The sequence below is a fragment of the Anastrepha obliqua genome, chromosome 1, assembly GCF_027943255.1.
Source record: "Anastrepha obliqua isolate idAnaObli1 chromosome 1, idAnaObli1_1.0, whole genome shotgun sequence".
Taxonomy (NCBI): Eukaryota; Metazoa; Arthropoda; class Insecta; order Diptera; family Tephritidae; genus Anastrepha; species Anastrepha obliqua.
Window position 1 is genome coordinate 178,757,949 of NC_072892.1, and position 22,820 is coordinate 178,780,768.

Consider the following 22,820-nt stretch of genomic DNA (forward strand, 5'->3'; position numbering starts at 1 on the left):
CGGTGTATACTTACTTCTGTAACTAACTGTATATACTTATGGTTAAGTTTTGTAGACAGAAATTTGATTAGCTGAATTTTCAGTTGAGAAATCAGTTTTTGTGGTTTTAACGAATGCCCAGTAAGTAGTTTCACCCCCAAAAGTTAAATGATTACTAACTTCGCCAAAGCTGCTTTGGTTAGCATTTTCTAAGGGCATACTCCTGCGTAAGGTCGATTAAGATCACTTTATGAGAGTTTTGATAGACGCACATTTTCGGGAAAACGCAAACGTATTTAGTGTGAAAACATCTCGTAATATTTAAAACCTATCCTTAACCCCTCACTGACTGTTGCATAGAGAAGCATATTTTTTTGCTCTGAGCAGCCACTGTCAACATTTCAAGTCGTTTGGAATTCTTTACCAAATTTTTTTCACAAAATTTGATGCAAATTCCTAGATCACCCTTTTCGATAGCATAAAATCACCGATCACAGCAAAACTTGATTACCCTTCGCATCTGTCAAAAACAAACTTAATATGTCATACCGACACAACAAAACAAAAAAGTCTAAAAGCGAATTCGCCCGCGAAATTTTAAAAGTCATCTTATTTTTGAACAAACCTCGCACATAACTGAAGCACACACACTTGCACATACATACCCTGCCTGTATGTAGTGGATTTATTTATAATGCTTCCTTTGCACCCTTTTACCCACCGCAATTGTACTCACAAAATATTTCTCTAATTTTTGATTTTCTCCCTTTTTTCTCACCCGCAGCGACCCGCCAATATTGCAAGCCCACAACAATACCGACATCATACTGCGTCTCCCCATGGGCAAAAGGATTAAGGATATACGATGGCTATCTGTGTGGTGCAGACGATTTACGGTAAGAAGATTTACTTTGTCCTTCCTTATGTTGTGGTTCAATATGAAATATGTGCGCATGTTTGCAATCGTGGTTGCATATTTGCTTTTTGACAACTGTCAAAGTGGTTACGAAAAACTGGTCGCGTGTAAGTAACCATAATTCATTTTTAATTAAAGCTAAAAGTGCATAACCAGAAATAAATTTGAGGGAAATGTAATTAAAAATATGGACGAAAGTTGTGTAAAAGAAAGCGAAGGAAATTTAGTAGAAAATTGTGTGGAAAAGATGTGATGATCCAGTGCTATCGGGGAAGTATCAGAAAATTCATGAAGCTAAGTACGATATGCGAAAATCAGGTTACGGAAATTTCATTATAACTCGAAAACTAATAACAATGCGTTTTTCGTAAGCATACGGGTGTCTGGAAAGAGGTGACCATCTTTTAGTAACATTCGAAGCATAAATTCGTTTGGTTTTTAAATGTTCGTTTTTAGTGGCGTCGAGAAAATGAGTGACCCCCATTACAAGGAATGTGTAGTGTGTGCGAAAATGGATTCACTTTCCGAACACATGCAGAGTTTGAATGAGTCGGATAGTTAAAGATGATAAGATTTGGTTGGATGTGTGAGAACGATCCCAATATCTGTAAACACAGTCAGCAGTGGGTGGGGATATGTTGGCCTCTGGAGGCAATTTCTCAAAGTCAAAAGCGTAGATTGCATTTGAATGAGGGGATAATCTGTACTGAATCTGTACCGAGTGAAAAGTCTTTAACCTCTGTTCCAAGATAGAATCGGGAATTAGAGCAAGGGTTTTTTTTAATCAGTCAGTTTATCCATTTCCTTAAAACTGCCGAATACTTCTGGTGTTTTTCAGGCAAAAGTCTTCAATATCCTGCAGGCATGCAGAATGCTTAGGGAACGTGGGAGTGAGAAAGATATTAACAATTTTTCCGATAGTAAAGCCGCGATCAAGGCTCTGACGACGGCATGGTGCAGATCCAAAGTGATCAACCCCTATCCGGAGGAGATCACATCTCTTGGGTGTGCAGATAACACTTCTCTGATCTAGATTTCAGAACATAGAGGACATAGGAGCATAGAGAGAAATGAAACTGATGAGTTTGCCAGGAAGATGTCGACTGAATTGGTCGCAGAGGTTTCCCACCCGGTCATCGGCATCCTGCTGACTTTTGTTAAAGACGAAATACACAACTTGATTCTCAGGATAGTGCAGAAAAGAACTAGCTCCAGTTCTTCGTGCGCTATTTCGAAACCCCTTTGGCCCCAGAACAATAAGCGCCGGACGCATGAAGTCCTGGGAATGCCACGGCACTAAATTTCCAAACTCGTAGCTGTTTTTGCCGGTCATTGCACGATCGGCACTCATGCAGAAAAGCTAGGGTTACCATTTAATCTCCATTGCAAAAGCTGTGGGGCCCTTTCAAAGATGGCGACTGTTGCGCACTTTCTCTTTAAATGTCCGGGTTTGATTGCTAGACTATTAAGGTTTTTGAGTGTTCCCTTCTTTGACAGCCTGAGGCAGTGGGCCAACCTCCCATCAATCCCATCAATATTTTCCATTACATAAACAGCTCTGGCTGGCAATAAATATCTGCCTGTTGGAGGTCTCATAATGGTATCAAAATGGCACTACTTGGGAAGTGCCGGACTGGGGTTTCAACCATTTCACCTACCTGCCTAACCACAACTTTAGTCTAAGTTTATGTAATTTTAAGCAACAAATAAAGGGTGATCAATTTAGAGGTATCCGATTTTCAATTGAAATAAAACAATCGAAAATTCAAATTGATTGGGCAATCTTTATTCTTTGTATTTTTGTGTAGAACCAGTCATGACATTTAATTTTTAAATATAATTCCTTTCAAATGTTGGCCGCAACTGCGCCGTAATTGGGCTATCCGTGAGCACCAATTTTGAATGACTCACTGGAGGACTTCGGTGGGTATCTCGTGCATAACTGTAGTGATCAGGGCTTCAATGCCTGGTTTATCCAGAAAGCTTTTAAACTTTACATAACCCCACAAATAAAAATCCAAAGGTGTTATATCACCCGATCTTGGTGTCCGATCCACTGATCCGAGACGAGAGATTAATTGCTCATCGAAACGACAACGCAGTAAAGCCATTGTTTCACGGGCTGTATGGGCTGTATGGCAAGGAGCACCGTCCGCTGTCTTATTGGAACCACATATTGTGGTGATCACGGGCTTCAATTCGCGACATTTGGCAGCAAAAAGTCGTTTATCATAGCGCGATAGCGTTCGCCATTCACTATTACATTGGTGCCTGCCTCGTCTTCAAAGAAATATGGGCCGATGATTCTTCCAGCCCAGAGGCTGCACAAATGGTTGTAATCGCTGTTCTTGAATGGCTTCAGGTTGCTCTTCAGCCCAAATACGGCAATTTTGCGAATTGGCGTAGCCATTAAGCACCAAATGGGCTTCATAGCTGAACAAAAATCGGATCAGAAATGCGGATCATCGGTGAGGCCAACGACACAAATTATGACACTTTGGAAGATCGGCCGGCTTCAAGCCCACTTTAGCTGTATTTTATATGATCTCAAACAAAAATTATTGCGTGAAATCGCCCAAGTAGGGCAATAAGCTGAGCCAAGTTGTTGAGATCGGCGCTGAATCGATTATTCCGGGTCTTCGGCAAAACTCTCATTTACAGCTGCAATATTCTCTTCACTTCCGGCTGTGCGTGGTTTAGTCGATCGAGTATTATCCAATAATGTAAAATTATTCCTAATTTTGCTGATGGTTTGCCGGAGAGTGCGTTTGGTTGGACGGTTAAATAATCATAAGTTGGCCTGAGCGCGTGATGAACACTTTTCACAGAGCACCGATTTTCATGATACAAATGTACGATTTGTAAACGTTGTTGCGACCTAAGTCTTTCCATGATGAAATGTCTATGAAACTGAAAAAAATTATTTGTTTAGTTTAATAGGTGTCAAGCGTAATCTGTCAAAAAACCCCTATTAGAAAAAGTACCTCAAATCTGATCACCATTATATGCAATCTTTAATTTAATACTCAAACACACAGTTCATAGAGTCTGTGAGATTTATCTGTATACTGAAAAAAAGAAATACAAATTAAAAAATAAAAATAAAAAAATATAAAAAAGTAAAATTTATAGGTGGTCGTAAACATACAAGTACATATGTATGGATTTACCCATAAAAATACGTATCTGTGCATATTCATGTCAAATCTTCACCCTGAAACAGGTTCAAAGTCATATTGGTACAGTAATCGATTGTGTAAATATTTGTCAGCAATCACAATTCAGCTTCCTGCAGCGCTACTACTATGCGAGTACACTACAATAACAACGCGAAACGTGTGCGAGCAGCATTTAAAGCAGAACTCTGAATTCCGACCAGTGCGACATTCATTGACGGCCGATTTATGACAGGTGTGAAACGATTCGTGCTAAATAGCTGCACACAAGGGCACCAACAATTCAATTGGCATAGCTTTAATACGTTTACACACACACTAGCACACACTTGCATGCACATGGCTGGCTGTGTGTGCACAGATTTTGTTAGTCAGTTATGCGCCTTTGGGCCTGATAAAGGAAAGGAAAACACAACATCAATGCGAACTATTTAAGTTAAGGGTCTACAACAAACTTACCCATGCACATACACGTACACTCGCTTGTATGCGTGTGTGTATATGCAAATATGTAGGTATGTATCTGCAAAGCAAACAAGAGCATTCGCAGACACTTGGCACAATTGGATTTAGCGCCTGAAAATATGCAACATTTATGCGAAAGCGCAAAATAGTGTAGCCAAGTAGTACCAACAACTGCGTCTGTGGCCAGAACAGAATTATTATAAGTATTTTTTCGGGGTTAATATTCGAACCGCGCCCATTTTTGATGTGAAAGTTGCGCATTCAAGTGCGTTCACTATGATAAAGCCACTTACACCCTCAGTACAAGTGTACCGACATACCCACTATACGTGCCATGTATGCATGCGAATGTGTGTGTGTGTGTGTATGCGTGTGCTTAGCTTTCATAAATTACATTTGTTTTATGCCATTCGTGTGTAAAATGTGAAAATAAAAAATAATATTATTATTGGTGGGTGGAATAAGGAGAGAATGAATGAACGAACGAAAGCAAAACAGGAAACGGAACAGGTGCTATTTGGTGCTGAAGTGCACAAAGGAGACAAGCGAGGTGGCGTTAAGTTAGAGAATAAAAGATGGCGTCGTGGTTAAATAAATTACAGCAGACATTTTTGATTAACTGAAGTGTGTACAGAAGTAGGCGTGGAGGTGGAAAGTATGCATGTGTGTGTGTATGTGTGAGTGCATGTACATTCCCAAATAACCTCTCTATATGTATGTATGTAGGTAAATACCTATACATGCGCAGTTTGCGCGCTCAAAGTGGCTGTAGTATGTTTTACATGGAAGCGAAATACTTGCACCCATTTTTGTGAATATATGTGTGTATGTTTATGTAGTACAGGGTGTGCTAATAGTAATGTATGCAGATACGTATCACGTTTGGCGTGGTGAGTTTATTTATTGTGTGTTATAAGCAGCACAGCCGTCGTAGCCGAATGTGTTGGTGCGTGACTATCATTCGCTAGTGACGGAATTCGAAACCCACTACGGGTTTGAAGCACTAAAAATGAGAGAAACGATTTTTTTCTAATAGTGGCCACCCTAAGGCAGGCTATGGCAAATCTGCGAGTATATTTCTGTCACGAAAAAGCTCGTCATAAAAAATCATCTGCCAGTGCCGAAGGTGGCATAAAACTGTAGGTATCTCCTTTTGTGTAACAACATCAAGACGCACAACACAAACTAGAGGGGTAACTCGGCCACATACGCAACGAAGCGCGGGTGCATATATAATATGTATATTGATATTTATGCACAAGTGGACAGTAGCGATCAACTACAGTTGAACATTGATAAAATCGAATGGGCTTTACTTCTTTTTTTTGCCACTTAGTTTGCATATCTTTCTTGTAATTTTTTGAGTGTGCGATTCGTTAGTCGTGGTAAAATGCCGAACCATCAAAGAATTAGCAAAAGTTTTTTTTATTTTTCTTATATTTTTTTATGATTTTTTTTTTATTACATATACATCCGCAGCGAAAAGTGTTTACACAAAGCTGAAACTTCGCATAAAATTAAACGCTTGCCTTAATGTGGAATATACCGTTATTGTATTTGAATTCGCGCTAGTTTTCTTTGCATACTCTAAATATTTCAACAACAATAACATTTTTCAATACAGTCATTTAACAACAACAAACAATGGCCTTCTAGAAAATTTGTCTGGAGTCAACGGGTTAGGCCCGAGGTATTGGGAAGTTTGCTAGCTTCCTCATTCATGTGCCTTTGAAGGCTGAGGGACTTCTGCTCGTTTTTTAATATCTGCAGCGATCGTAGAGACCTTGAAGTCACGTGAAATATCCTTATTGCGAACGAACCAAGGTGAGTTGAGAATATCTCGAAAGATTTTATTCCGGAGTCGTTGAAGTATATTTATAATACTTAATAAATAGCGCAAATCCATAATGCGCGCCATTGAACCATACAGGTTTTATAATTTATTTATACCCTATGATCAAAAAGTAAAGTGAAGGTGATGTTGACTGTTTTCTACGATTGCCAAGGCATTAATTAGTGACTTTTTTTTTTGAGACTAATGACGTGAGATTGCTTACTGTATTGCAACTAGTCTCAAAATCAAATTTCACCACGAAAAGTCTCAATTAGTGACTTGAGACTGCTTACAGAATTCGGGCATTAGTAAGGCCATAATTGTGCCCCAAACTAATTTAAACTTCCAGTCAGCAAAAAAACTTTTTTTTTAAATACTCCAATTTAAGACTATTAAAAACTTTTAAAACTAGTTGAATAAGTGAATAGTTATTTCCACCAAGAGCCCTATATTTCATATTAAAACAGCTAAGTATATGGCCAACTGGAGTGTGATTTTACTTGACTTATTAAACAATTTCAATGAACTGGTAGTTTAAAGAAGGAAGCAACGAAAAACTTCAAGGCAAGATGACTTCCTAGTAAAAAGAGGAATTCAAAGTGACCCTACAGTTTCTTCTAATCAAATAAAAAGTGAATTAAATTTGCCAGTTAGTGCTAAGACCATTACGACGAGCAGTGAGGCCAGACGATTCAGTTGACGACCAGCGAGAAAGCCATTTATTTCGCCCAAAAACAAGAGACCAAGACTTGATTTGGCCAAATCCCGTCTTAGCAGGTCAGTTCAGAAATGGGAGAGAGTGTTGTTCTTCCATGATTCCAAACATGAATATTTTATTCAGACGGTATAAGGCGAGTAAGAAGGAGAAAACCACAACGATTAAGTTCTCGATATTGTGTCGTAATGGCAGGGGGAATTTTTGATCTAAGAAAGCTTCTCTGGGCAAGGTATCGGTTCTATTCACCGAATAGCGATTACACCCTCTGTTCGGTTTCTATATAAAAAATTTAATATACGTAATGTTGCCGTATATTTAGGAAGAAATGCCATTAAAATGCAAGTTCTACCAGGATAACAAGGATATCATAAACAAATCTATAGGCACTGAAAAACGTGGTTACAGCGAAATGATATATACGTCTTAGATTGGGTCGCTCAATCTCTCAATCGCAATCCGATTGGTAGATATTTCATGGCAGAAATACACTCGGAGGTTTGCCATTGGCTGTCGAGGGGCGACCGCTATTAGAAAACACTTTTTTTTCATTTTGGTTTTTCACCGAGACTCGAACCAACGTTCTCTCTGAATTCCGATTGGTAGTCACGCACCAACCCGTTCGGCTACATCGGCCGCTGATACTGAATTACTTTTTATATATATTTCACTAAGTGTACATACATAAAGTATGTTTCAAAGGTTCCGACTGTTTTCTTTGGAGCCACGTGAAGGAGAAGGTCTACACCAACAGCTCAGGGCCGATTCAAGACCTCAAAGATGGAATTCGTGAGGCTATCGAGGACATTTGGTTATGGAAAATTTCATGAAAATGATATTGTCCTGTAAACGTGGCCGTGGTGGTCATTTGCCTCATGTTATTTTCCACTATTAATGGCATACCTTCCTCTTTATAATGAAATAAACATCCGATCATTTATATTAAAAATAGGAATTTTCTTTGAATATTAAAATAACACCTCTGTTTGGAAAACCCTATACTAAATAATAAACGTAAATATTGTATTAAATTAGATTTTTGGGGGATTGGACTACATCCGGATAGATTACAGAAAAGGAATATTATATGGATGGTACGAGAAGGGTGCTTTAGTTTTGACCATTTAATTTTTGAGTACTCAAGATATTTCCAATTTTAGTTTTTTATATTAAATGTATTGAATAATTTGTGCTATGTTTTATTAATACTGAATTACTTTATATATATTTCACTAAGTTAGTGTACGTGCACAAACTAGGTTCCAAAGGTTCCGACTGTTATACATAACAGAGTCAAAATGCTGCTAAAATGCCAAGAACTGTTAATGTCAAGAACTGGCAAGTAACTGGAGAAGTGCTGATGCAACAGCAGATAACAAGCATTTTGCAGAGCATAGGCCTGCTAACCTAGCAAGTGTCTAGCAGGGTATCGAGCAGTGCGAATAGATCTAACTTCGCTCGAGTTTCGTTTTATGTTTCGAATTGGTGAAAAATATATATTTGTATAATAATTAACCGTTAAATGCATTTCTTTAGCTTTCCAACGAATATGAAAAATGATATATGTATGAAAAATTTGTAAAACTTAAAAAAAGAGTGCTGTCAAACAAGTTAAAATAATCAAAACAAGCTTTGCTCAAATGTCTCAAAAAAACTCGATATGCTCGATCTCATGCTCAAAAATTTTCAAATAATGAGCATCGAACCGCTATGCAGGTACTCGTTGCTCATACGCCCAGGCTGTTCGAAAATATGCGCACAAAATCGAGAGCTCCGGTATTTAGCAATGAGAATAGTTAAAAGGTCTTCCTTCATTAATAGTTGAGTTGCGAAACAAAATAGAGACTCGTTAGTTCCTAATGCAAATGCTTGCCCATACATTCACTACCACACTGCGGCATGGGGATATTATTTCACTGCATTTCCACCACAGCTGGGGAAGTTGGAGAAATAAAGTTGTATCGCATAACACGCATGCATGCATATATGTATATGCGCGCGCACATTTCTCCGCATTTGCTCTGTGTGAAGCTGATGTAGCTGCATGGCTCTACATACCTATTTTAAGGGGCATGTGATTTATGCTTGTAAATAGGTACATACATACATATACCTGCATATTGACAATAAAAACAAGAACAAGTTGTATATATACATAAAGTTTAAGCATATAATTAATCTTATGTGAATATAAATATCCATACAGTTGTTTTATTTGTGCATACGTTTATGCTATATTGCTGGTGCATATGTGAGTGCCTGTGTGTGTGTGTGCAAAAGTGGGTGTATGTACATAAAACAAATGAGAATTTTCGGCTATAATTTCGTTTGTCTGTATGCAAATATGTAAATGGTATAATTATTTTCACTAAAAATTTGCATTTTTATATCTTCATCGACTTAAATGCATTTTCCGTCAGTTTTACGATTAAAGCAGGATGCTTTTCTGGGATCACTGTGATTTTAATAAACCTGGAATTGTTGGAAAAAAGAACAAAAACAATGGAGCATGTTGCTCTTTGTTTTTAAAATGATGCAACAACTTGCCTTCCTTGTATTTGACTGATTGATTTATTTTGTGCATTTATGCATTTATCAATGACCATTTAAAGACACAGCAAAAAAAAGAAAAATACTTCTACCTACTGATTAAAGACTGGTACTTAGAGATTCATATATTTTAAATAAACCAATTTTATATAAATAGTTTCATAAATGCTGCTTAAAATATTACTTTTGTTTAAGTAAAAAATATGCAAATAAACGCATAATTAATTTGTGCCCACAATTATGAAAGTGGCCTAAGTCAAAATTAAAAAAAAATATTTATCAATCGTTTCGCACCACATTATTTTAACCTAAATTTATTAAATGTCATTTTTGTTGGTGGTTGAAATTTCAACTTTATATGAAATTCATTTAGCGGTAATTATCAAAGTGGTCAAAGACAAAAATTTTAAGAAATTATACAAACATAACTTAAAAATGGCGCATGAATCTATCTAAATGGTTAGGGGTAGTCAGAGGCCCGAAAAAATTATGATTTTCAATCTTTTTTTTTCTAGTCAAATGCTTTATAGTATTTTACAAAAATAAAAACATAGCGTTAATACATCATGTTTCGACTTGACTTTAGCAAAATTTCAACAAAAAAAAAAATAATAATTGTAAAGGTTATCGGTGTTTGTGTAGAACCTGTTTCTCCTGAAGTCCCTTGCCGTGATCACCACAAGTCCTTGGATATTCATCTAAAATCAATCGGACAAGAGAAATTATTGGGTGCGCAATTAGGTTCTCGCTGTTTTTTTGATGAATATACAACTTGATTCTGAAAAAATGAATCATTGAAAGTATTGCCCATCGCTGGCTACTACTTTTTCCCATCTTTCTGGTAGATCTCTTATAGCCTATTCATCTTTTGAGGCTATCCACGGATCAAGCCATATTTTGATGTCTTCACATGAATGAAACTGGTGGTCAGCTAGACCATGTGCCATCCACCGGAACAGGTGATAATTGGTCGGCGCAATATCTGGAGAATATGGCGGATGGAGCAGGATTTCCCATTGCAGTGCTTCCAGGTAGGTTTTAACGGGTTTGGCAACGAGAGGCCGAGCGTTGTCATACTGTAGAATCACTTTCTCATGCCTCTCCGCGTATTGCGGCCGCTTTTCAGGCAGTGTTTGGTTCAATCGCATCAATTGGAGACGATACCGATCCCCAGTGATGGTTTCGCTTGGTTTTAATAGACGGAGAAAACCCTTCCTTTTTCGCCGCTGGAGCAGTTGTTCACAGGCGAAAAAACGACGTTCAACATCCCTTGGTTTGAACTCATAAGGAAGCCAAGTCCTCTGTTTCTTCTTGCGTCTGACACGGATCCTCATTGAGCAATGCCTCCAGGCTCCAATTCAGCGTCTTTGAAGGTTTTTGGCCTTCCTTCACGCGGACGGTCGTCCACATTAAAATCACCGTCTTTGAAGCGACGGAACCAATCTCGGCACGTTGTTTCTCTTGAAGCAGCATCTCCATAAACTTTTTGTAGCTCTCGATGCGCTTCAGATGCCGATTTTTGTTTTTTGAATCGAAGAGGACAATCAACACTTCACACAAATGACGATTATTCGGCACAAAATCAGACATCTTCACAAAACCAAAAGTATATGATACCAAAACAAAATCTCTAATGTGTCGAAGCAACTTGTATACCATATGTCTAATCTTGGTTTATGATGTTTAGGTTATGTTAGAATCGATTAGCAAACACTGCTGGCGGCATCTATTGACAAACAGCGAGAACTTAGTTGTGCACCTAATAGTTTTATTAATAGATAATCTTGTGCCTGATCGAACCTTTTTTTTCAAAATTAACAATATGGCGGCCTCCGGAAATATTTTTTAGATTTTCGAGAAAAAACCGACAATTAATTGTTGAAAAAAAATCGAAATTAAAAAAAAAAATCTTTCGATCAGGCACGAGGTTTTTATGTTTTTCAAAAGCAGTATAAATTTGATTGAAATCTACCAAGCAGTTTTTAAGGGGGTGGTAGGGTTTAGCGCTAAAAAAAAACACTTTTTTTTTAATTTTTTACAGAAATATGGCTTAAGATACTTTAATAAAATCAGTTGCATGTTATTGTACATCTTTTCAATAAGTTTTTAAAAAATATTAATAATAAAATATTGACAAATAAGCCCATGACAGAGTTTTTTTGGAGATATGTTTTTCGAGAGGTGCTCTGCGGTGCCAATCGGCATTCGTCGTAGAATCATCTGAAACTAAAAAAGTCGAATTTTTCAGTTAAAGTATGACGTAATCCTCCCCCCCCCCCCCCCCCCATTAATAAAATTTTTTTTTTTTTTAATTTTTGTAGTTTTGGTGGCAAAAAAACGTAAAACGAGCATTTTTGGCGAAAAATTTCGCCATATTTGTAAGTGAAAAACAACCTTAAAAAAAAAAATAAAAAAAAAACAGTGGGAGGGGGGAGGTATTTTTGATTTATAAAACGTGTGCCAAATTTGAAAAGAATCGGTTGAATAGTTTCGAAGTTGTGATTGGCACCGACTTTTAAGAAGTCGTTTCGGGAAAAACGCGTTTGAAAAAATGACTCTGAAAAATTATCGATGCTCCGCATTCGAGGTAGAGTGCCTACAAAGGCTATAACTTTGAGAGTTCTGCTCCGATCCACTTAAAATTTTGACACAACATTCTTGAAATGATTTACTATAAGATGAGTGAAGAAAAAAAATTTCGATTTTGTGACCCTACAAGTTACATTGATCACAAGTTCGAAAAACATAGTTTTAAGAAAAACGCATCTTAAATTTTGTTATCTATTGCCGATTTGCCCGAGCGCCCTTCGTTAATTGTTGAATAACTCGAAAGGTATTTGACGGATTCGCTTCAAATTTTTACACAATATTTTTAAGATATTACACTTTAAGAAAATGCAAACTACGAAAAATCCAACTTTTAAAAAATTCTGACTACCCCTACCCCTTAACGATGCCTGTTCAGGTCAAAATCGTAGCATTAAAGTGGCTTTGACATGGATGAAAATTGCTCAGTGCTCAAATAATAATATTGAAACAAAATTTTGTTATCGAGTTATTCCTTTCCACTGAATGACCGTGATTTTGGGTTGATAAAAAAGTAAATTACTTATACAATCCAGCGCATTATTATGAATTGATGGAAAAATGTAGAGAAGAAATATATTTTCAATAAAACGAATGCTGTGGATGGATTTTCTTTCAACGAAATCATTAGAAGAGTCAACAACCAGAAGCGTTAAACGTCATATGTTCCTCGGCTGCAAATACAATGGATGAGAAATATACAATCCTGAAAAATCTACCTTATAAAATGTTGTATAAAACTTCTTTAGATGATTGTAAATTCCACGTTTGGGATTTTTCACCTAAAAGAGATAGACCAAACATAGACAGAAATGTTAAGCTACTTCCATTATATACCACTATTAGACCAGCACAGAAGAAAAACATAAATCTATCACGTGGCATTTAAAATTGCATGGCATTTATTCTTTTGAATATCAAGTCGGTCATATGTGTAAGTTCGCCGCGGCTACGAGTTACATGGTCCATTCGATCAGTCTGATTTGTGACTACTTGTTCCCATAAATCTGAATAATAAATCAAAATTAGCCCAATCAGCAAAAATGCGGCGCAGACGATGATCATTTGGCTTCAATTCTTGCACCAGAGGCACGTAGGCCAAGATCCAAGAAACACAGTTTGCCATTCCAAGCTGTCAAACCAATCTCATCAATATCGATAGTTCTCATGCAGCTGAAAAAACACCCGATACATACAAACTTAGCCCTGTAGAGAAATATGTACATATATCAGAGGGCCTGCATTAGTAGCCTCATAGCGGTACTTTGAAGTTTTTTAAATAATTTTTAATTTGTGAAGTAAGCCCAATGAATACTGTAGCTCTCATCCCGTCTCTACTTCAATTATCAAATACTACAGAAATTAGGAAGATTTCTCAGCTAAATCTTACACGTCTGAGTTTCACTGAGTGCGTACCTGGTTTACCTAACCGCCAGTTAAACAATTTCCGATTAAAGAACAGCAAACAGCTTACTCTTTATAGTGAAATTAAATAAGTACGAGGACGGTTCAACAAGTACTCGTGTTTGATGACCGAGGGCGTTCCTGAGGGAAGTTGGTTTTAGCATCGTGTGCTGCCATTTATCAAATGACGGTAAAACACATTTCGACGAACAAAAATGCGCGAAGTAACAAAGGCTATAGGTGTGTCAACCGGAACGGTAATCAATATTTTACATGATAAGTTGGCGATAAAAAAATTGTCGGCCCGACGGGTGCCGCGATTGCTCATAAGCAACAACAAGCGGATGCGGCTGTTAACTTCGAAGCAGTGTTAGGAGCCATTTAAACGAGATCTGAAGGAATTTTTGCGTCGAGTTGTCACTGTTGATGAAACCTGGGACTATCTTCGCCTTCTTTTGAGCAGATTCACGCCCAGAAATCCAATGCCTTGATTGTTGCTTAGTTTCTGGTGTGATTCATCATTACATTTTTTGAGAAAGCGGTTCAATATTGTATTGTAGTATTATCCAGTGATCGTGCTTCCTTTTTCCAAAAAATAGTTGCCATGACCTTTCCGGCCCATGGGACTATCTTCGCCTTCTTTTGAGCAGATTCACGCCGAGAAATCCAATGCCTTGATTGTTGCTTAGTTTCTGGTGTGTAATGATGAATATTGCACCGCTTTCTCAAAAAATGTAAGGAGAAACGGCGGCATTTGGCGAAAAAGTAGGCACAGTTTTGCTACGATAACGCACCAGCACATTCATCCGGAGATGTCGCCGTCAAACCGTATGAATTGCATTTTAAATTGCTGCCGCACTCCCCGTTTGCACTCGATCTCTTCGACTTTTATTGAAGAAATGAAGAACATGAAGAAATGGCTCGCGAAAAAAAAATTTAGTCGAAACGAGGAAGTCATAAGCGAAATAGAGCCATATTTTGGAGAGTTCGACAAATCCTATTTTTTTGGATGGGTTAAAAAATGGCTGGAGCGTAGGGAGAAGCGTATCTCTCTAACAGGGGAATACGTGGAAAAAAAAATATTGGTAAAAACTGGTGTATTTACGGGTACTTACTGACCCCCCTCGTATATTGTGGCTATAGAAATTGCGGTAACAGTGGCGATAATAATCTGTTTCTTTTTGGAGAAACTGAGTCAAATGATTGCTTTTACTTTTTATAAATAATCGAATTTCTCTTTACCAAATTAATTTTTACAATTGCGCACTTTCACTTTTACTGCTCGCTGCCGCATAATAATTGAGTGACAATTATTCGGTAAACAGATGGTCAAGATGCCATTGATGTTAACACAGCCACTGCCAGTAGACAATCAGGAAGATGCAAGGTAGGCAAATAGTAACAGCTTACAAAGAAAAACAGCAGCGGAGATGGTTGTTTCATGTTTCGTAAACAGGTTTTCTTGTTCATTTTTTTTCGTGTAATCTACCCCTTTCCCTGACAGAAGTAGAAAATTATGAGTGTGCGTGTTACTCACGTGCATGCTTATGTTATATTAGTATTTTTAAGAATATCCTTTTCGTTCATTGTTGATTGCCTTCGCATCCTTCTGTTAGTAATTCCCAACCACTTTGTGAGTGATCCGACTGAAGTGCTTTGCTTTGGCGTAGAAGTTAACCGGGCCCAGAGCCCGTTTCGCCATCCACTTCTGCGGCCATCAAAGCCACGGTTAGCAAATGGGTAACTACAACCCACAAGCGAGCTTGGCAGGCTGAGAGAGGCTGCAGATGGACTAAACTGATGTTACCTGTCATGTCCGATCGACTGTCGCAAACCCTTCTGTCATTAGGCAGAAGGGAGTGCAGACAGCTGATTCGACTGATGACGGGCCACTTTCTATGGGCGAAGCACATGGAAAGGTTGGGCATCTCAGACAGTGTACTCTGCCCAGCTTGTGAAGAGGAGGAGGATGAGACGGCGGACCACTTCCTGTGCGTCTGCCCCACCTTCGCTCGAATCAGGTTTGAGGCTCTTGGCACTGATGTGTTAAGAAGCGACCACCTTGGCTCCTTGGCACCACAAGATCTACTCAGATTTCTTCGGAGATCGGGTAGATTGAAAGCAAATTAAAAGGGAATCCAAGTGTAGTACAATGGACTTAATTAATGTCTGAGTGCTGCACTTGCTAGTTGTCCCGACAAAAAATAAAAAAAAACAAAACCGTGATCACAAAGGCGGTTCCTCCGGAGCGAGACTTCATCATTGCACATTCGATTGAGTTGACCTCTGCGATTGTTTCTAATGCGAATAACTCGTGCGTGTAGTTTTTGGTAGCCGGGAAGAGCGTACGCGCCGTCCCGACATTTCGAATGCATTGAAAAAAATCAGAAATATTTTAAACAAGGTTCCTGGATTTGTTTGACTACATTAGATTCTTTATGAAGTTTGCACTTGCACTTCGACCGTATATAAACAGAAAAATATAATATCATGTTGATTAGAGAGGTATGTAGGTAACTCCTTTTAGTCCCGTATGAAATCTCTTTAATGTCGACGAAGAGATGTTACTTTTTCAAGATTTGACGTGTGATAGATGTGAGAAGTAGAAGTAGAAATACCTGGTCTAAAGAAATACTACAAGTTTCAATCAGTTCATGTAAGATGGGGTTTAGTGCTAAGAAAGAAGGTGTCACGAAAACTGATTCTCGAGAGAAGTAGGCATAGATTGCATGGTAATATCCTTCTTGTGAACTGGGTACGGCGTTTTCCCGAATTCTGAGTAAGAATTGTAAACAGATGCCTTCTGGCCAAATATTATCTTGAATGCTACTTATAAGCCAAAACCCAGCTGAAGCCAATACTTTTAGAGATCCGAAAGAGAAAATGGGGCTGGATTGGCCATGTTCTACGCAGAGAAAATGGGGACTTAACAAGGGCCGACATTGACTGGAAACCCCAAGGAAGTCCCAGACGTGGAAAACCAGCGAATACCTTTAGACGACTGCTGGAGTCAGAAGCTCACGCCATGCAGCTTAGCTGGAATGAAGTTAAGAGATTGGCGCAAAGCAGACCCGAATGAAAGAAATTCTTTGAGGCACTATGTTTCACACTGAAGCTCTAGGAATTTATGGTGATGACTCAGCTGTCAGTCACATTCTTGCCATAATGGAGGATGTCGGCCACTAGATCACCATTCTTTTTCATAGTTGAAATATAATAAGTGATGTGGCCATGTCTATAATGGCCGCCGTAGCCGAATGGATTGGTGCGTGACTACCATTCGGGAGTGAGTAGGTTTGAATCTCCGTGCATGAAACAGCAAAATGATAGAAAAAGGTTTTTCTAATAGCAGTCGCCCACCGGCAGGCAATGGCAACCCTCCGAGTGTATTTCTGCCATTTGATTTATTACTCTTTTTTTATTATGACAGTTTTTGGGGTCGAGTAATCAAAAATTAGTCCGATTGGCATTAGTTCTAACTTGATTAAGCACTTTAAGAATATTATACTTACGAATGACTCTGTTTACAGTTAAAGTTCAAACGCTTCGATTGGATTACATCTCTCTCCTCGTCTTTATTTTCGTGATAGCTACTTAAGCACTTTTGGCTCAGCTTATTTCGTTTCTTTCTCGTACTAACCGGAGCCAATTGAGCACACCCAATGAAGTCAAGTCTTTCTATTTCATATCTGACCTTTCTCACGAAAGCCCTTCGTCTTCTTCTGCAAGCATCAGCAAGTAGCGCAACGAAAAAGCTGGAGCGTTTTTGTGCAATTGAACAACGTGACCTGGTCGTCGGAACTGCTAAATCTTTATTCGTTGTACTAGAGTAGAGGGTCTGGCGCTCAAAGTGTAACCAATTCAAAAGGTCACAAATTTAGTTTGGAAAATTACTTTTATCCAATTCAAAGTAAAAAATATGTGAAAATAAATCAAAATTAAGAATCAATTTACTTTTGCTATATATGACCTCCTTTTGCCTTGACTATGCCATTGAGACGGTTTAGACACGAATCGCAAGCTGCCCGAATGTGACTTGCAGGTATTTTGGCCCACTCGCGGACAATGGTTTTTTTTTCAACAAATGCAAGCGATCGTTGACGAAGGCTCTTTAAACTCAACGAGGGACCTTGCGAGGGAGCTTAATGTATCTGAGGGTCTTATCCGTCGAGTTGTCTATAAAGTTCTGCGGTATAAGTCCTACTTTATGCGCAGAAGACTGTGCATGTCGGAGCAAACACGGAAACATCGAGTTATGCGATCAAAACGCTTTCTAAACAAAATTAACACCCTATTGCCAACAGACTGTAGCCCGATAGGTAGTTCTTTCTTTGAAGAGTTATGAGAAAGTTCGTGAGTCTACCGTCAAACGATTTGTTTCGCAATGATTTTTGAAACTCTGAAGTCTTACATTTACTTCCGCTCCATTTTCGTCGGTGTTTCAACAAGAACTTTGTTTTTCAATAGAAGCAAAATCTACTTTTATGAAAATCAACATTTATGATAACTATCATTTTTTAAATGAACTCTTTTTAGAAATGTGACAATGAATTCAACTTCGCTCGAAAATCGCAATAAAATAATAAAAGTCTTGTAGATCTGTAAGAGTTACAATTCGTGATAAATTATATCGTGATAAGTGATCTCCGTAAATACGCTTGATTTTTTTTAATATTTGCATATTGAATCTGCATTGTGAAACGTAAAACTGCAGCAAATTTTGTTTCATTTAGCCTACCCCTGTTGTATGATCTCATACACAGCAGTAGACAATTGTGAATGTGTATGTATACACGAACATGCTTGTGAGAGTATTTGTTAGAATATCCTTTTCGTTCATCGTTGAATACATACGCATCCTTCTGTTAATAATTCTCAACCACTTTGTGAGTGATCTGATTTAAGTACTCTGCTTTGAGCGAAGTTAAGCATACTTACCTGGCGTAGAGGTGAACCGTGATCATGAAGGCGGTTCCTTCGGAGCGAGACTTGATCATTGCACATTCGATTGGGTTGACCTCTGCGATTATTCCTAATGTGAATAACTCGTCCGTGTAATTTTTGGTAGCCGGGAAGAGCGTACGCGCCGTCCCGACATTTTGAATATATTGAAAGATATAAAGGGTGTTTAAAAAAAAACGCCTAGGTGTGTTACTAAGGTCACCTTTGATATTTCGCACTTGTTACGTTAAAGCGTAACAACTCAAAATTTCCAATATTTAGTTTTTTGCAAGAAAACAATGTACAGTGGTCATCTCTACCCACTGTAAAAATCGTTTAGTGGTTTGTCTAGTCTTTCGTTAAAAACCCCGTTATGACTCTCTCTTTGTGTTCAGAATGACTTCTTTTGTCTCAACTAAAGAGTTACATTTTTAGTTGTCTCCAAGTGTTTGAACAAATTTGTGTCACATAAAGTGTAACATTTTGAATTGTGCCTGTTTACAACCAAACGGTTTGTTTAAGTTACGTGTTATTTTTTCAGTTAAACAGAGACAACTGAAAACAACACCACTAAGTGGATAAAAAAATTTCAGGAAAATAGTAACAACTCAAAAATTTGTTATTTTAGCGCAACTACTTAACAAATAAGAATGAAATAACCGTTATATTGTTTTTAATGATATTTTCGTGCAATTACATATTTTTTTCTTTGTAATATATTATTAATATTTACGGAAACAGTTTTTCGTCTCTACTGAAATTTTTCAGATTTTGAGTTGTTACGCTTTAACGTAACAAGTGCGATTTGTCAAGTAGGGAGATGTACAATTTTGCACGATAGAAAAACGCGTTAAAATTATTGAACCTTGTAATAAAAATGTCCTCGATCTTTGAGAATAGCATATTGCAAAATTCATGATGGTTTTGGTGGAAATAATCGTTTGATTAGTCGACAATTTAAAGGTTAAAGGAGGGCACTTTTCACATATAAATGCTTATTTATTTTATTTAATTATAGCAGTTATTTTTATTATTATTATTGACATGTGCAAAAAATATGAACATACTAGCTTTAACCCGCGGCCCCGCTCGCGTAGGAGTAGTTTTGAGGGATTTAGGATATTTATATAAAAGAATTACAAACAATAATTTCATAGAAAATAATTTTTTATTAATAACCATAATATTACAATACCCGAGATCTGTTGCTATGCCTCGTTGAATAAAATCAAAACAACCAATCAGAAAAATATCAAGCAAAATTATTTTTTATTAATTTTCTATCTCAAACCGTTTTTGAACTTTGCATTTGGGTCATATTTGAACAGCTTATGCGGATTATGAAGTCTAGAGTGTGCTATAAATAGTGGAAAATAGGAAAAACTAAGATTTTTTAGATTAAATTTAAGCAAATATTCGATTATTAGTGACGAATGAGAGTGGTGGCGCGGCCTGGGGGCTGTGGGAAGGGAATTCCATCATAAAAACATGCCTGTAACCTTCATTGGTTGAAAATATGAATGTATAAAAATGTTTACGTCATTTGATGTTGTCGTTTCGTACTGATGCGCGGACAACGTACAGACATTCACCTTTATGGTATAGATTTAGAAACTTAGTCTAGTCACAAAAGAGTTCCAACAATTTCTGTAGCGTGCTAAAGTTATTAGTTCGCTGAATGATTTGCTCGTCTCCCTGTTGATTGTCCTTCTCCACATTGTTTTCTGTCGACCGCTATTTCTTCTTCTTTGGGTGTTCCAATCCAGGTCGGCATGTGCTATTTCGCTCACAACTTTGCGTAAGGTGTGGCCAGTCCAGCCATCATATTTTGCTTTCAATTAGTTGTTGTTGTGTTAAAGACAATAGCTGCTCGTTGAAATTGTTCTCGGTCACCATAATTTTAAAATTTCTCTCTGTTAATAGAGGTTTGCAACTTATGTGCGATAGAAACCAAGCTTCGGAGCCATAAAACAGCACTGTTTCGACGGAAGCTCTACACATTTTTATTTTAATATTTAGAAGCAAGCCACATCTCCCTTTTTTAACCGGTTGGTTATGTGAATGGCGGTACCCCCCTCAGAAGTAACAATACTCCCAAGGTACTCAAATTGCGTAACGTCTTCTACTACTTTGCCGCTAATATTAAATTGAGCGTCATTGTTGACGTTGATTCGCATGGGTTTAGTTTTATTGATGTTGATGTTGAGACCCACTTTCCCACATTCTTCCGCGGGCCGGGATATCTGTGTTTGATTCAAAATCTATAAAAGTTATGTACAGGCTCGCAATTAGTTCAACTGACAGTTTGATCAATGTTCTTACTTACTTACTTACTTAGGTGGCCATAACAACCCGTTACCGAGTTACGGCCGACCTCACTAGCTCTGCTCCGCGCGCGCCTTCTCCAACTCTGTACACCAAGCGAGCATAGGGTTTCCTCCACCTGGTCTTTCCACCGGAGCAATGGTCTTCCTCTGCGTCGGCTCCCTTGGACTTCGCCCTCAAACACCTTCTTTGCTGAAGCTTCTTCATCCATACGCACGACATGCCCTAGCCAACGCAGGCGTTGGATGGCGATGCGTTGCTCGTGGTTCATTCTTGAACGGTAGTCTTCGCCAACGCGCACAGGACCGAAGATCTTACGAAGAACTTTTCTCTCGAACACCCCAAGAGCGGCTGCATCGCTTTGTGACACTACCAATGCCTCTGCGCCATAAAGCAACACTGGTGTGATGAGCGTCTTGTAAAGTGTCAGTTTGGTCATGCGAGAGAGGGCTCGACTACTCAATTGCTTACTTAGCCCACAGTAACACCTATTAGCAAGAGTGATTCTCCGTTTGATCTCCAGGCTGATATCGTTGTTGCTGTTAACGGCGGTGCCAAGATAAATAAATTCTGGCACAACTTCGAAGGTATAGTTGCCCGCAATGACGTGCGTTCCTACACGCTGTGTGTTCAGCGTTGTAGACAGCATATACTTCGTTTTACCCTCGTCGATCAGTGTTCTAATGGTACTTATATGATGAGTGCATGTTTGCCTTGGCAGAATACTGGCCGAATTCCACCCATTCGAATTTTTAGGAAAATCTTCCTCTCCAATTGAAGCATTTCTTTTTATTACACTTTTTTGGAATTTTAGCTAGTACTACTTCCTTCCAATCTGTCCGAATATTTTCTTTATTCCACACTTGCCCAAACAAGTTATGCAATTTCCGTGCGATATTATCTGCTATTGCCTTGAAACACTCTACTGGTATGTTGGTAATAATTTAAAATTGCATATATTTTATTTTGAAGAAACATCTAGACGCGTCTTTTGAAAAACCCTCTTTTATTTACTATTTATATTTCTGATCACTTTCTATCTTCCATTACAGGTTGATTTTGGTGAAGTCTTCATCCCACCTAATCTCGATGTTCCGAAGCCCCGCGTGCTACCGGAGTTCAAGCGTTTAGCGCACGGCCTACGTTCAAGCAACATAAGCGTTCTGGATGCCAAAACTTTCTACATACCAAATCTGCACTACGATGGCGCCGGTCCAGATGCCTATTTCTGGGTGGGCAATGGCAGCGAACCCAACATTATGGGTGTCAAGGTAAGTTGTTATTCATAATCTTGAACAGATGATGCTTTGAATTCATCCAACATCGCTACAGGTACCCAATGAAGTCGGCTCACTTGAGCCCCTGCGTGGTTATCAAGGCGAAGATATCGAAATCCAGCTACCCGGCTCGTTGACCGTATACGACATCGATTGGCTATCGGTTTGGTGTGTGGAGTATAGACATAATTTTGGACACGTTTTCATACCCAAAGATTTGGATGTGCCACCAGCGTTGGGTCAAACTAAAATAACGGTAATTTGTCTATTTGATTTATTGCACTTATTTAGATATGATTTGTGTATTTTTAGTTACTGTCTGCCCTCCTACAGTTTTGTACATTTGAAAGCGCATAAGTGGCGTAAATTGTAGTTGCATACATACATACGTACATATGTACAAACATATTTAGTTGACCCCACCGAATGCCCTTCCTTTCAGTTAATTCATTTCTCATGCATTTATCGAATACATTTTATGCGCGCTGTAAACTAATAATCGTCATGCAACAACAAAAAAGCACAAAACTCATTAAACATTATAATTCTTATCTTTCGTACGCATTAGCCTCCATGGTGGTATACACCTGTAAGTATTAGTTTAGACTACCAAAGCGTTTGTAGTTCATTCATACGACCTGTAATACATATA

The 22,820-nt window shown here is 38.3% G+C and overlaps 1 protein-coding gene and 2 non-coding genes across 3 annotated transcripts in view; all 3 read left to right on the forward strand.

Moving 5' to 3' along the window:
- Positions 1–22,820, forward strand: part of LOC129242158 (protein Skeletor, isoforms B/C) — a 167,672-nt gene that overhangs the window by 136,122 nt on the left and 8,730 nt on the right. The window contains exons 4-6 of the mRNA XM_054878723.1: positions 764–875; positions 21,944–22,162; positions 22,224–22,424. Coding sequence (XP_054734698.1) covers positions 764–875; positions 21,944–22,162; positions 22,224–22,424 — 532 coding nt within the window. The remainder of the gene's footprint in view (positions 1–763; positions 876–21,943; positions 22,163–22,223; positions 22,425–22,820) is intronic.
- LOC129236637 (U1 spliceosomal RNA) lies at positions 15,827–15,987 on the forward strand. The gene has a single exon (XR_008581694.1). It is a non-coding gene; the product is annotated as a U1 spliceosomal RNA (small nuclear RNA).
- LOC129236636 (U1 spliceosomal RNA) lies at positions 18,556–18,721 on the forward strand. The gene has a single exon (XR_008581693.1). It is a non-coding gene; the product is annotated as a U1 spliceosomal RNA (small nuclear RNA).